This window comes from Oncorhynchus keta, chromosome 33, assembly GCF_023373465.1.
Source record: "Oncorhynchus keta strain PuntledgeMale-10-30-2019 chromosome 33, Oket_V2, whole genome shotgun sequence".
In the NCBI taxonomy this organism is placed as follows: Eukaryota; Metazoa; Chordata; class Actinopteri; order Salmoniformes; family Salmonidae; genus Oncorhynchus; species Oncorhynchus keta.
In genome coordinates, this window is record NC_068453.1 from 25106537 (window position 1) to 25121283 (window position 14747).

At 40.4% G+C, this 14747-nt stretch overlaps 1 protein-coding gene across 1 annotated transcript in view; it reads right to left on the bottom strand.

Annotated features, from left to right (window-relative positions):
* LOC118380951 (proline-rich transmembrane protein 4) overlaps nucleotides 1-14747 on the bottom strand; it is a 44992-nt gene that overhangs the window by 17346 nt on the left and 12899 nt on the right. Inside the window, exon 2 of the mRNA XM_052492568.1 lies at nucleotides 9818-11239. Within this exon, the coding sequence (XP_052348528.1) occupies nucleotides 9818-11135 (1318 nt within the window). The 5' untranslated portion in view covers nucleotides 11136-11239. The remainder of the gene's footprint in view (nucleotides 1-9817; nucleotides 11240-14747) is intronic.

Consider the following 14747-nt stretch of genomic DNA (forward strand, 5'->3'; position numbering starts at 1 on the left):
CACACACACACACACACACACACACACACACACACACACACACACACACACACACACACACACACACACATATGGAGCCTGGAGTGATGAGAAATAGAAGCCGGTAGGATAGGAGGGTGAAGAGAGACAGACAGTCATATTCGTTTTCATTAAAACTGGATATAGCTACAATACCTCAACCTCCAATTTCCTGCCCTTCCCACTCTTGCTCAATGCAATCAGAATATTGCATCACTGTGCACAGGCTTATTGGGTTAGTTTTGTAGACTTCATACTAATTGGAATACGTTGCATTCTCTAAATGTATATTTCAATGAGTATTAGTAGTAACCTTGGGTGATGAAATGTGTGTGTGTGTTTGCCTGATCAACAGTCTACTCCCTGAATTTACATTTTGGACCAAACAAACACATGAGCCTAGCGATGCACAGGATGGCAACGGCTAATCAGGGTTACCGTGGTAACACAGTGGTGGCATGTTAGCCGATAATGTCGAGTCTAACGCTGGGTTCAAGTAATTTCCCCCAAGCTGCCGTGCTTCAATGTAGAAACACAAACAGGCTAACTGCCTCGCTCCACTATATAAAGCCTTGACGAAAATGTAACCTCCTGTTCCAAGTGCGTGAGGTCTGCAGTCTCTGCGTTAAAAGGACTAACATGTCGACTATAGAACAAAGCATGAGCTTTGGTTGCGAATGATATGAACTTTGAACTCTTATTCACTACAGAAGTGACATATCCTAGCCTTTGAGTGAGCAACATCAGCTGCAAACGCGGGCTAGGAAAGAACAGACAGAGTATTCCGTCTACCACACAACGACGTTACTACAACGTATCCAATTGACCACCAGAGACATTCTTCAAAGGACTCGGTTTGGCAACACGGCCTTCCACCAACCTACCGAAGCGCAACTCAGAGTAAATATTTATTGCATTTGACTTTTCCAAATGGGTGGTAATTTAGAATGCATAAGATACTGTATTTACAATAGCACAGCTTCTCCCTGTGTCCCTCAGTCTTCCGCTCTTTCACTCAAACCCGGCTCCTTTTCTTTTGTGTAACCAGCTGTCATATCTGTTCCGCCCGCTAGGGACGTTTTCCTTTATGACGTAATTTGTAATCAAGGTATGATTCATTCTTTGTATATGTAATGCTATGTGATTAGTTAGGTATTTAGTAAATAAATAATTAAACCCAATTTTGTATTGCTGATTCAACTTGTTAGCCAGGGTTCATGAAGATAACCAGGAAGTAACGATTAATATTGACTGCTATTGATGTAAAATATTACTAGGTCTTTCAGAGTTTATTCGGAAGATAACAGCTATATACATATTATTTTGTGGTGCCCCGACTCTCTAGTTAATTACATTTAAATTATTAGCTCAATCAGGTAATATTAATTACAGAGAAAGGATTTTATAGAATAGCACTTCACTTAATCCGGCATAACCAAAGACACGACATTATCAATTGGGATACCAGGAAATTAGGGAGAAAAAGGGGTAAAAAAAGTATAATAATTGATTGGTTCTGCTATAAATCCTACGGCTGTGTTGTATGGTATCTACAGTGCCACTGTATCATATGGAGGGTGTATTATTTAGTCTTGCCACCCCCCATTAGTGTTGATGATAATGGTAATGTAGGGACAGGTAAAGGTAAAGGGGTAATCTGTTTGGGGGGGAAATGAGTGGAGATGGGGATCTAAAGCATTGCCGCGATGGGTTTAAAGAGACTAATTTATCATCCCCCACACCTCCTCAGCCACAACCCCCCTTCTCCTCCTTTACTCAAGCCTTTCTTTACCCCCTCCTCCACTTCCCTCTTATCTCATTGACCTTGCTTTGCTCTCTGCAGCTGGAGTTTGTCTTTGAAAGGGATGAGATTGGCATAGTGTTACCGTACACACACACACACAGACCCGTCAAGGACGAAGGTGACACAACAAGCGTATTCTGAATCAATGGAAGCTCATTGGTTTTGGTTATGTTTTGCACGTCTTCAACATTGAAATGCTGTGCCTTACTTACACCTCTCTGAAACAGAAGGCTTTGACAGGTGGACATTCTCCTTCATACCCGAGGGAGAGGGGATCATGTATTATAGTACCGAGTGTCCTGCACTCTTTTCACATTTGAGTCTCCGCTGGGGGTGTTTGGCGACGTAGGAGGTTCACTTGTTTTGTCGCTGCAGGATTCTGCACAAGACAAATGCATAGATTGTATCTGCACTGGAACAGAACGTAATAGCAGAGTTCTCTCCCTCCCCAGTTTTCATCCCTGCTTTGATAATCACCAGCATCATCCTTACAGAGACATTTTAGCCCTCCACAACCACCCCTACAGGAGGAGGGAAGGAGGGCTGTAGGGAGGGCTGTAGGGAGGGAGGGAGGGAGGGAGGGAGGGTAGACAGGGAGAGGGGGAGCCTAAATGACGAGGCGCATGTTCAGCATCCATGAACAGGGGATGTGGAGGAGAAAGGAGCAGATGGTCCCATAGGATTGGGGTTTGCTGTTGGAATACTGATACAGACCACAGAGTATTCCCTCCTACACTCTTAGAACAAAAAAAGGTGCTATTTAAAACCTTTTTCGGGTGTCCTAATAGGATAACCCTTTGAGGAACCCTTTTTGGATCTAGGTAGAACCATTTTGGGTTATATTTAGAACCCTTTCCACAGAGGATTCTACCTGAAACCAAAAATGGTTTCTCCTATGGGGACAGCCGAAGAACCTTTTTGTACTTTCCATCCAACCGGTTGACTTTATCTACACACTGTCTGTCACACCAAGCAGAAACCGGGCCAGAGCACAACACAGTCATAATACAACACAACACAGTCATAATACAACACAACACAGTCATAATACAATACAACACAGTCATAATACAACACAACACAGTCATAATACAACATAATACAGTCATAATACAACACAACACAGTCATAATACAACACAACACAGTCATAATACAACACAACACAGTCATAATACAACACAACACAGTCATAATACAACACAACACAGTCATAATACAATACAACACAGTCATAATACAACACAACACAGTCATAATACAACACAACACAGTCACAATACAACACAACACAGTCATAATACAACATAACACAGTCATAATACAACACAACACAGTCATAATACAACACAACACAGTCATAATACAACACAACACAGTCATAATACAACACAACACAGTCACAATACAACACAACACAGTCAAAATACAACACAACACAGTCATAATACAACACAACACAGTCATAATACAACACAACACAGTCATAATACAACACAACACAGTTATAATACAACACAACACAGTCATAATACAACACAACACAGTCATAATACAACACAACACAGTCATAATACAACACAACACAGTCATAATACAACACAACACAGTCATAATACAACACAACACAGTCATAATACAACACAACACAGTCATAATACAACACAACACAGTCATAATACAATACAACACAGTCATAATACAACACAACACAGTCATAATACAATACAACACAGTCATAATACAACACAACACAGTTATAATACAAGTCATAATACATACACAGTCAAATACAACAATACAACACAGTCATAATACAATACAACACAGTCATAATACAACACAACACAGTCATAATACAACACAACACAGTCATAATACAACACAACACAGTCATAATACAATACAACACAGTCATAATACAACACAACACAGTCATAATACAACACAACACAGTCATAATACAAACAGTTATAATACAACACAACACAGTCATAATACAACACAACACAGTCATAATACAACACAACACAGTCATAATACATACACAACACAGTCATAATACAACACAACACAGTCATAATACAACACAACACAGTCATAATACAACACAACACAGTCATAATACAACATAACACAGTCATAATACAACACAACACAGTCATAATACAACACAACACAGTCATAATACAACACAACACAGTCAGTCATAATACAACACAACACAGTCATAATACAACACAACACAGTCATAATACAACACAACACAGTCATAATACAACACAACACAGTTATACAACACAACACAGTTATAATACAACACAACACAGTCATAATACAACACAACACAGTCATAATACAACACAACACAGTCATAATACAACACAACACAGTCATAATACAACACAACACAGTCATAATACAACATAATACAAACACAGTCATAATACAACACAACACAGTCATAATACAACAAAACACAGTCAACACAACACAGTCATAATACAATACAACACAGTCATAATACAACACAACACAGTTATAATACAACACAACACAGTCATAATACAACACAACACAGTCATAATACAACACAACACAGTCACAATACAACACAACACAGTCATAATACAACATAACACAGTCATAATACAACACAACACAGTCATAATACAACACAACACAGTCATAATACAACACAACACAGTCATAATACAACACAACACAGTCATAATACAATACAACACAGTCATAATACAACACAACACAGTTATAATACAACACAACACAGTCATAATACAATACAACACAGTCATAATACAACACAACACAGTTATAATACAACACAACACAGTCATAATACAATACAACACAGTCATAATACAACACAACACAGTCATAATACAACACAACACAGTCATAATACAACACAACACAGTCATAATACAACACAACACAGTCATAATACAACACAACACAGTCATAATACAATACAACACAGTCATAATACAACACAACACAGTCATAATACAACACAACACAGTCATAATACAACACAACACAGTCATAATACAACACAACACAGTCATAATACAACACAACACAGTCATAATACAACACAACACAGTCATAATACAACACAACACAGTCATAATACAACACAACACAGTCATAATACAACACAACACAGTCATAATACAACACAACACAGTCATAATACAACACAACACAGTCATAATACAACACAACACAGTCATAATACAACACAACACAGTCATAATACAACACAACACAGTTATAATACAACACAACACAGTCATAATACAACACAACACAGTCATAATACAACACAACACAGTCATAATACAACACAACACAGTCATAATACAACACAACACAGTCATAATACAACACAACACAGTCATAATACAACACAACACAGTCATAATACAACACAACACAGTCATAATACAATACAACACAGTCATAATACAACACAACACAGTTATAATACAACACAACACAGTCATAATACAATACAACACAGTCATAATACAACACAACACAGTCACAATACAACACAACACAGTCATAATACAACATAACACAGTCATAATACAACACAACACAGTCATAATACAACACAACACAGTCATAATACAACACAACACAGTCATAATACAACACAACACAGTCATAATACAATACAACACAGTCATAATACAACACAACACAGTTATAATACAACACAACACAGTCATAATACAATACAACACAGTCATAATACAACACAACACAGTTATAATACAACACAACACAGTCATAATACAATACAACACAGTCATAATACAACACAACACAGTTATAATACAACACAACACAGTCATAATACAACACAACACAGTCATAATACAACACAACACAGTCATAATACAACACAACACAGTCATAATACAACACAACACAGTCATAATACAACACAACACAGTCATAATACAACACAACACAGTCATAATACAACATAACACAGTCATAATACAATACAACACAGTCATAATACAACACAACACAGTCATAATACAACACAACACAGTCATAATATAACACAACACAGTCATAATACAACACAACACAGTCATAATACAACACAACACAGTCATAATACAACACAACACAGTCATAATACAACACAACACAGTCATAATACAACACAACACAGTCATAATACAACAAAACACAGTCATAATACAACACAACACAGTCATAATACAACATAACTCTGTCATAATACAACACAACACAGTCATAATACAACACAACAAAGTCATAATACAACACAACACAGTCATAATACAACACAACACAGTCATAATACAACACTACACAGTCATAATACAACACAACACAGTCACAATACAACACAACACAGTCATAATACAACACACCACAGTCATAATACAACACAACACAGTCATAATACAACACAACACAGTCATAATACAACACAACACAGTCATAATACAACACAACACAGTCATAATACAACACAACACAGTCATAATACAACACAACACAGTCATAATACAATACAACACAGTCATAATACAACACAACACAGTCATAATACAACACAACACAGTCACAATACAACACAACACAGTCATAATACAACATAACACAGTCATAATACAACACAACACAGTCATAATACAACACAACACAGTCATAATACAACACAACACAGTCATAATACAACACAACACAGTCACAATACAACACAACACAGTCAAAATACAACACAACACAGTCATAATACAACACAACACAGTCATAATACAACACAACACAGTTATAATACAACACAACACAGTCATAATACAACACAACACAGTCATAATACAACACAACACAGTCATAATACAACACAACACAGTCATAATACAACACAACACAGTCATAATACAACACAACACAGTCATAATACAACACAACACAGTCATAATACAACACAACACAGTCATAATACAACACAGTCAACACACATAACACAGTCATAATACAATACAACACAGTCATAATACAACACAACACAGTCATAATACAACACAACACAGTCATAATACAACACACACAGTCATAATACAACACAACACAGTCATAATACAACACAACACAGTCATAATACAACACAACACAGTCATAATACAACACAACACAGTCATAATACAACACAACACAGTCATAATACAACACAACACAGTCATAATACAACAAACACAGTCATAATACAACACAACACAGTCATAATACAACATAACTCTGTCATAATACAACACAACACAGTCATAATACAACACAACACAGTCATAATACAACACAACACAGTCATAATACAACACAACACAGTCATAATACAACACAACACAGTCACAATACAACACAACACAGTCATAATACAACACACCACAGTCATAATACAACACAACACAGTCATAATACAACACAACACAGTCATAATACAACACAACACAGTCATAATACAACACAACACAGTCATAATACAACACAACACAGTCATAATACAACAAAACACAGTCATAATACAACACAACACAGTCATAATACAACATAACTCTGTCATAATACAACACAACACAGTCATAATACAACACAACACAGTCATAATACAACACAACACAGTCATAATACAACATAACACAGTCACAATACAACACAACACACAACACAGTCATAATACAACATAACACAGTCATAATACAACATAACACAGTCATAATACAACACAACACAGTTATAATACAACACAACACAGTCATAATACAACACAACACAGTCATAATACAACACAACACAGTCATAATACAACACAACACAGTCATAATACAACACAACACAGTCATAATACAACACAACACAGTCATAATACAACACAACACAGTCATAATACAATACAACACAGTCATAATACAACACAACACAGTCATAATACAACCTAACACACAACACACTATATTTCACACATAGGACACCTAGATATAACAAAACAATGCATCAGTGTACTGATTCAAAATTAGAACACATACAAATACTTAACAGATTCAAATATTGCACATGACCAAAAATATCCTAAAACACTGCGTACTACCACAGCTATCCCTAGACATAACGAACGAAACGAAAGCTGCCAATGGGATTCTCCTCCAAAGTTGTGCTCATGCCCAGACACAACACAGTGTGATGTGTTGCAGTAAACACAACAAAATAAACTATTCTTCTCACTATCGCTCATCCGTATATTCATCAAAGATAATCAGTCCCTCAGGATTGTTGCTGATATTTGCAGGCTAAGGTGCTTGATTTAGCTGCAGCAACATTCTTCACATTCTGTCTCATTTATTGTGACACAGAGCTGAGGAGGGAAAATGTTTGTTGACGTGTCGGTTGATTGAACCATATTATGCAGTAAATGTACGGTGGTGATTGGTTGAAATTGTGTGCCTTCTTTTTGTACTGCGGCGATGGGTCAGTGTTATGCGATAATATTGCGATGATTCGACTGTTTTAATGCGAAAGGAGTGCATTGATTGGGTCAAATTTGCAAGCCCTTGCATTATATGCAGAGAACTGTTGATTTTTCCAAAACATTTGCGATCGGGGAATCCTGGAGTGACCGACTGATGGCATGTCAAGTGGCAACATTAAAAGGCGTTACGGGGTTTATGCACCAACAATATGCTTATGCTCTCTATCATACGTAGTTGGCTTTTAGTAATGGTGTGCTGAAAGTGACAGAAATGTGTCATAATGATGATAATTGCATACATTCCAGTGCATAGATATATGCAATAGTAGGCCCCTGTACCATTCTCCTGTGACACTGCCTTCTGGTTGGCCATAATCGTCTCATCATTGTATCACCTGACCTTTGACCCTCCTATGATTGATGCGCCTATACGGGGGGGAGGGGCTTCCTGAGGTTTATTATGAATACAGACTCCAGACAGAGCCAGCGTCGCTACAGTGGCGGTGGGGGTTGGCGCCGGGCTACGGGTACTCCCTCAATGTCATGTGAAAGTGATACTAACTACCCCCCCCCACACACACTACAGTACCTCTCTCTCCTCCCCCACCCCTTCAGGCACAGTGGAGCGTTCCAATATCATCTGTTTATAAAAAATAAAACAACCACTGCATCATTTTTAGGGTCTGTTCTAAAGCGGTGAAATTGCGTCTTTCCTTCCTTCCGATCTTCCTTCCTTGGAGTGATCATGTATGATAGGGACATGATAGGGACATGATAGGGACATGATAGGGACATGATAGGGACATGATAGGGACATGATAGGGACATGATAGGGACATGATAGGGACATGATAGGGACATGATAGGGACATGATAGAGACATGATAGAGACATGATAGGGACATGATAGGGACATGATAGGGACATGATAGGGACATGATAGGGACATGATAGGGACATGATAGGGACATGATAGAGACATGATAGGGACATGATAGGGACATGATAGGGACATGATAGGGACATGATAGGGACATGATAGGGGACATGATATGGACATGATAGGGACATGATAGGGACATGATAGAGACATGATAGGGGACATGATAGGGACATGATAGGGACATGATAGGGACATGATAGGGGACAGTGTGGTTTCCACTACTGTTCATTCACCAAGTGATTATCTCAATGAAGGAGAATAATAAAGATGCAATAGAGATGTAAGTATGTGAACTGGGACTTGGGCTATATTAGCTAGAGAGAGGTTTGTGGTGACTCATGGCTGTCATTTCAGAGATGCCATCCATCATTCACTTTCTTCAGCCTTTTTCTTCAACAGACTGAAGACCCCCATTTGGTTTGAATGATTGATCACATCCATTGATTGTCATTTAGCCTGCCCATCACTAATACTAAATCAATATGTATGTTGATGTGTTGGAGACTTACCTCCGGGTGTTGGTGAGTTAACCCTTAGTGTTCTATCGTCTGTCCTGGTGGTGGTGTTTGCTCCCAGTCGTTCCTCCACAGGCCCTGCTTTGGCCTCGGAAACACCCAGGTCTGGTGAACTCTGACTGGGCTGAGTTTCGGTGACCAGGGCCTCTTTAGTTCCAATGTCGGTGCTTACGGTCAAGGCCAGACGTCTTGTGGTGACCCTGGTCTGTGGGGACGTGGGTGGGGTGCCAGAGTCAAAGGGTTGTCTGGTCAGTGTGGTCTCTACCTGTGTTGGGTTGACGGTGATCCTTGGTGGAGTTGTGACCAGGGTTGTGGGGACTGTGGTGAGACTATCTGAGGATATATCAACCCTCTGTGACATATAAATAGAGGATATGGAATCTAAGACAGCGGTTATAGAATCTAAGATATCTTGGGTGTTTGGTTGTGTGTTCTTGTTAGGAGTGACTGTCTGTGGGTTTGTTACTGTTCTTATCTCAGTGGAGCTCGGGTGACCTTCAGTCCAAGAGGTGATGGTGGAGGACTGAGGGCTTTTATTAATACTCTCCTCCACAGACCCTGTATGTCCCGGTGAATTCTCAGGCTCCGTTCGTCCCTCTGTTGGTCCCTCTGTTGGTCTCTCTGTTGGTCCCTCTGTTGGTCTCTCTGTTGGTCTCTCTGTTGGTCCCTCTGTTGGTCCCTCTGTTGGTCCCATTGTTGGTCTCTCTGTTGGTCTCTTTGTTGTTCCCTCTGTTGGTCTCTCTGTTGGTCTCTCTGTTGGTCTCTCTGTTGGTCCCTCTGTTGGTCTCTCTGTTGGTCTCTCTATTGGTCTCTCTGTTGGTCTCTCTGTTGGTCCCTCTGTTGGTCCCTCTATTGGTCCCTCTGTTGGTCCCATTGTTGGTCCCTCTGTTGGTCTCTCTGTTGGTCTCTCTGTTGGTCCCTCTGTTGGTCTCTCTGTTGGTCTCTCTGTTGGTCTCTCTGTTGGTCTCTCTGTTGGTCCCTCTGTCGGTCTCTCTATCGGTCCCTTTGACAGTTCCCTTGTTGGTCCCTCTGATGGTGTGGTCCTTTGGGGCCCTGCATTCTTAGTCTGTGACTTCCCTCCAAATGGGTTGAGCGAAGGAAACAATGGCGCCGCCGGGAGTGATGGGATCCTGGACAAGCTGGGCTGCTTTGGCATGTACGAGCCTAGCCAACTGGACCATCCCTTACTGGCAGACGGTCCTGTCGGCTTCGTAAGATCCGCCTCTTCATCCGCAAACACCGTCGTGTGGAGAAGAATGGCGAGGAGAGAGCACCATAAGCACAAAGCCATCATCCGGTGAAGGTGATGCATGTTGCCGACAGTGAAGCGGAGCGGCGAGTTAGGCACCGGTCACATACTGTCCTCCATTCCCCGGGCCCCCTAGGGCACGTTGGCTCGCTCTCCTGTGAAGTGACCTAAAACACAGATGCACACAGGACATTGAGTGACATACTTTCACTTTGTCACAGTACAGTTAGTTTGACTTGATACATGGATATGTGTTGTTGAGCTGAAATGTGTCTGCTGGCTTGTTTTTACTGGAGAGGTTATTTAAACGGGACGTTTCTGCTCTGTTTCATTTCGTGCTTGACCTGTTTTTTGTCTGTTTTTCCAGAGAATATAATATCACATGTTGATGATGTTATACGACCCATAATACAGCAGGGCAGCCATTAAAATGGACTGCTGAAGTTAGCAGGCCGGGAAAATGTTGTCCACCACAAATCGCCACAAGAACGACGATGTTATTGGACACATATACTTAAAAATATATATATATAAATAACTTACTTAGTGGTTTCAGATTCTGAGGTCAGTATTTATGTTAGGAAGTTATGTGTCATTCATATATATACTTGGTAAGTGTCTTGGGACAACCAAACATGAAATATACTTCTGACCAATCACAAAATAGACTTTCCAGATGTCATGTATTTTCTCAGCACTTTAGTTAGCGCTAACTTTTACATAGTGTGTGTGTGTGTGTTTGTGTGTGTTTGTGTGTGTGTGTGTGGGGGGGTCGTCCTCTGTATAGAAATGGAAGGGGAACTCTTTTCTTGGAGGGGAGGAACGGGTGGTTCAATGTCTCTGTCCAGTTGCCTCAGTGAAGAGGTTGGAGCACCGATGGAATTTTCCATTGAGAACAACCTGTGTGCTTTAGTTGTGTTTGAACACACCTCCCTCCACCTCTCTTTCATTCCCCGTTTGATTTGTTCTTTAAAACGGGGAAAAACCCTCTGCTTAAATGAGAGTTTTCCTGTAGTGAGAGAATAACATCAGTATTCAAGACAATCAGCCATTTACTCTCTCCTGCTCTTCATCCAGCTCTTTCCTTCTTTCCCTGCAAATATATTCCTCTGCTTTTCATCTCACCCCCTTTTCAGTACCTCCCCCTCTATCTCCTTCACTCCTTTACACCTCTCCATTTATTTCCCCATACCTCTATCTCTGCTACTCTGTCCTATGCTACATCTCTATATCTCTCTGTTACTCTGTCCTATGCTACATCTCTCTCTCTCTCTGTTACCCTGTCCTATGCTACATCTCTATATCTCTCTGTTACTCTGTCCTATGCTACATCTCTATATCTCTCTGTTACTCTGTCCTATGCTACATCTCTATATCTCTCTGTTACTCTGTCCTATGCTACATCTCTATATCTCTCTGTTACTCTGTCCTATGCTACATCTCTCTCTATCTCTCTGTTACTCTGTCCTATGCTACATCTCTCTCTCTCTCTCTGTTACTCTGTCCTATGCTACATCTCTATATCTCTCTGTTACTCTGTCCTATGCTACATCTCTATATCTCTGTTACTCTGTCCTATGCTACATCTCTCTCTATCTCTCTGTTACTCTGTCCTATGCTACATCTCTCTCTCTCTCTCTGTTACTCTGTCCTATGCTACATCTCTCTCTCTCTCTCTGTTACTCTGTCCTATGCTACATCTCTCTCTCTCTCTCTCTCTGTTACTCTGTCCTATGCTACATCTCTCTCTCTCTCTCTGTTACTCTGTCCTATGCTACATCTCTCTCTCTCTCTCTGTTACTCTGTCCTATGCTGCATCTCTCTCTCTCTGTTACTCTGTCCTATGCTACATCTCTCTCTCTCTCTGTTACTCTGTCCTATGCTACATCTCTCTCTCTCTCTCTGTTACTCTGTCCTATGCTACATCTCTCTCTCTCTCTCTGTTACTCTGTCCTATGCTACATCTCTATATCTCTCTGTTACTCTGTCCTATGCTACATCTCTCTTTCTCTCTGTTACTCTGTCCTATGCTACATCTCTATATCTCTCTGTTACTCTGTCCTATGCTACATCTCTATATCTCTCTGTTACTCTGTCCTATGCTACATCTCTATCTCTCTGTTACTCTGTCCTATGCTACATCTCTCTCTCTCTCTCTGTTACTCTGTCCTATGCTACATCTCTCTCTCTGTTACTCTGTCCTATGCTACATCTCTCTCTCTCTCTCTCTGTTACTCTGTCCTATGCTACATCTCTCTCTCTGTTACTCTGTCCTATGCTACATCTCTCTCTCTCTCTCTCTGTTACTCTGTCCTATGCTACATCTCTCTCTCTCTCTGTTACTCTGTCCTATGCTACATCTCTCTCTCTCTCTGTTACTCTGTCCTATGCTACATCTCTCTCTCTCTCTGTTACTCTGTCCTATGCTACATCTCTCTCTCTCTCTCTGTTACTCTGTCCTATGCTACATCTCTCTCTCTGTTACTCTGTCCTATGCTACATCTCTCTCTCTCTCTCTCTGTTACTCTGTCCTATGCTACATCTCTCTCTCTCTCTCTCTGTTACTCTGTCCTATGCTACATCTCTCTCTCTCTCTGTTACTCTGTCATATGCTACATCTCTATATCTCTCTGTTACTCTGTCCTATGCTACATCTCTCTCTCTCTCTCTCTCTGTAACTCTGTCCTATGCTACATCTCTCTCTCTCTCTCTGTTACTCTGTCCTATGCTACATCTCTCTCTATCTCTCTGTTACTATGTCCTATGCTACATCTCTCTCTCTCTCTCTGTTACTCTGTCCTATGCTACATCTCTCTCTCTCTCTGTTACTCTGTCCTATGCTACATCTCTCTCTCTCTCTGTTACTCTGTCCTATGCTACATCTCTCTCTCTCTCTCTGTTACTCTGTCCTATGCTACATCTCTCTCTCTCTCTCTGTTACTCTGTCCTATGCTACATCTCTCTCTCTCTGTTACTCTGTCCTATGCTACATCTCTCTCTCTCTCTCTGTTACTCTGTCCTATGCTACATCTCTCTCTATCTCTCTGTTACTCTGTCCTATGCTACATCTCTCTCTCTCTCTCTGTTACTCTGTCCTATGCTACATCTCTCTCTCTCTCTCTGTTACTCTGTCCTATGCTACATCTCTCTCTCTCTCTCTCTGTTACTCTGTCCTATGCTACATCTCTCTCTGTTCTGTTACTCTGTCCTATGCTACATCTCTCTCTCTCTCTGTTACTCTGTCCTATGTTACATCTGTCTATCTCTCTCTCTCTCTCTGTTACTCTGTCCTATGCTACATATCTCTCTCTCTCTGTTACTCTGTCCTATGCTACATCTCTCTCTCTCTCTGTTACTCTGTCCTATGCTACATCTCTCTCTCTCTCTGTTACTCTGTCCTATGCTACATCTCTCTCTCTCTCTCTGTTACTCTGTCCTATGCTACATCTCTCTCTCTCTCTCTGTTACTCTGTCCTATGCTACATCTCTCTCTCTCTCTGTTACTCTGTCCTATGCTACATCTCTCTCTCTCTCTGTTACTCTGTCCTATGCTACATCTCTCTCTCTCTCTCTCTCTCTCTGTTACTCTGTCCTATGCTACATCTCTCTCTCTCTCTCTGTTACTCTGTCCTATGCTACATCTCTCTCTCTCTCTGTTACTCTGTCCTATGCTAC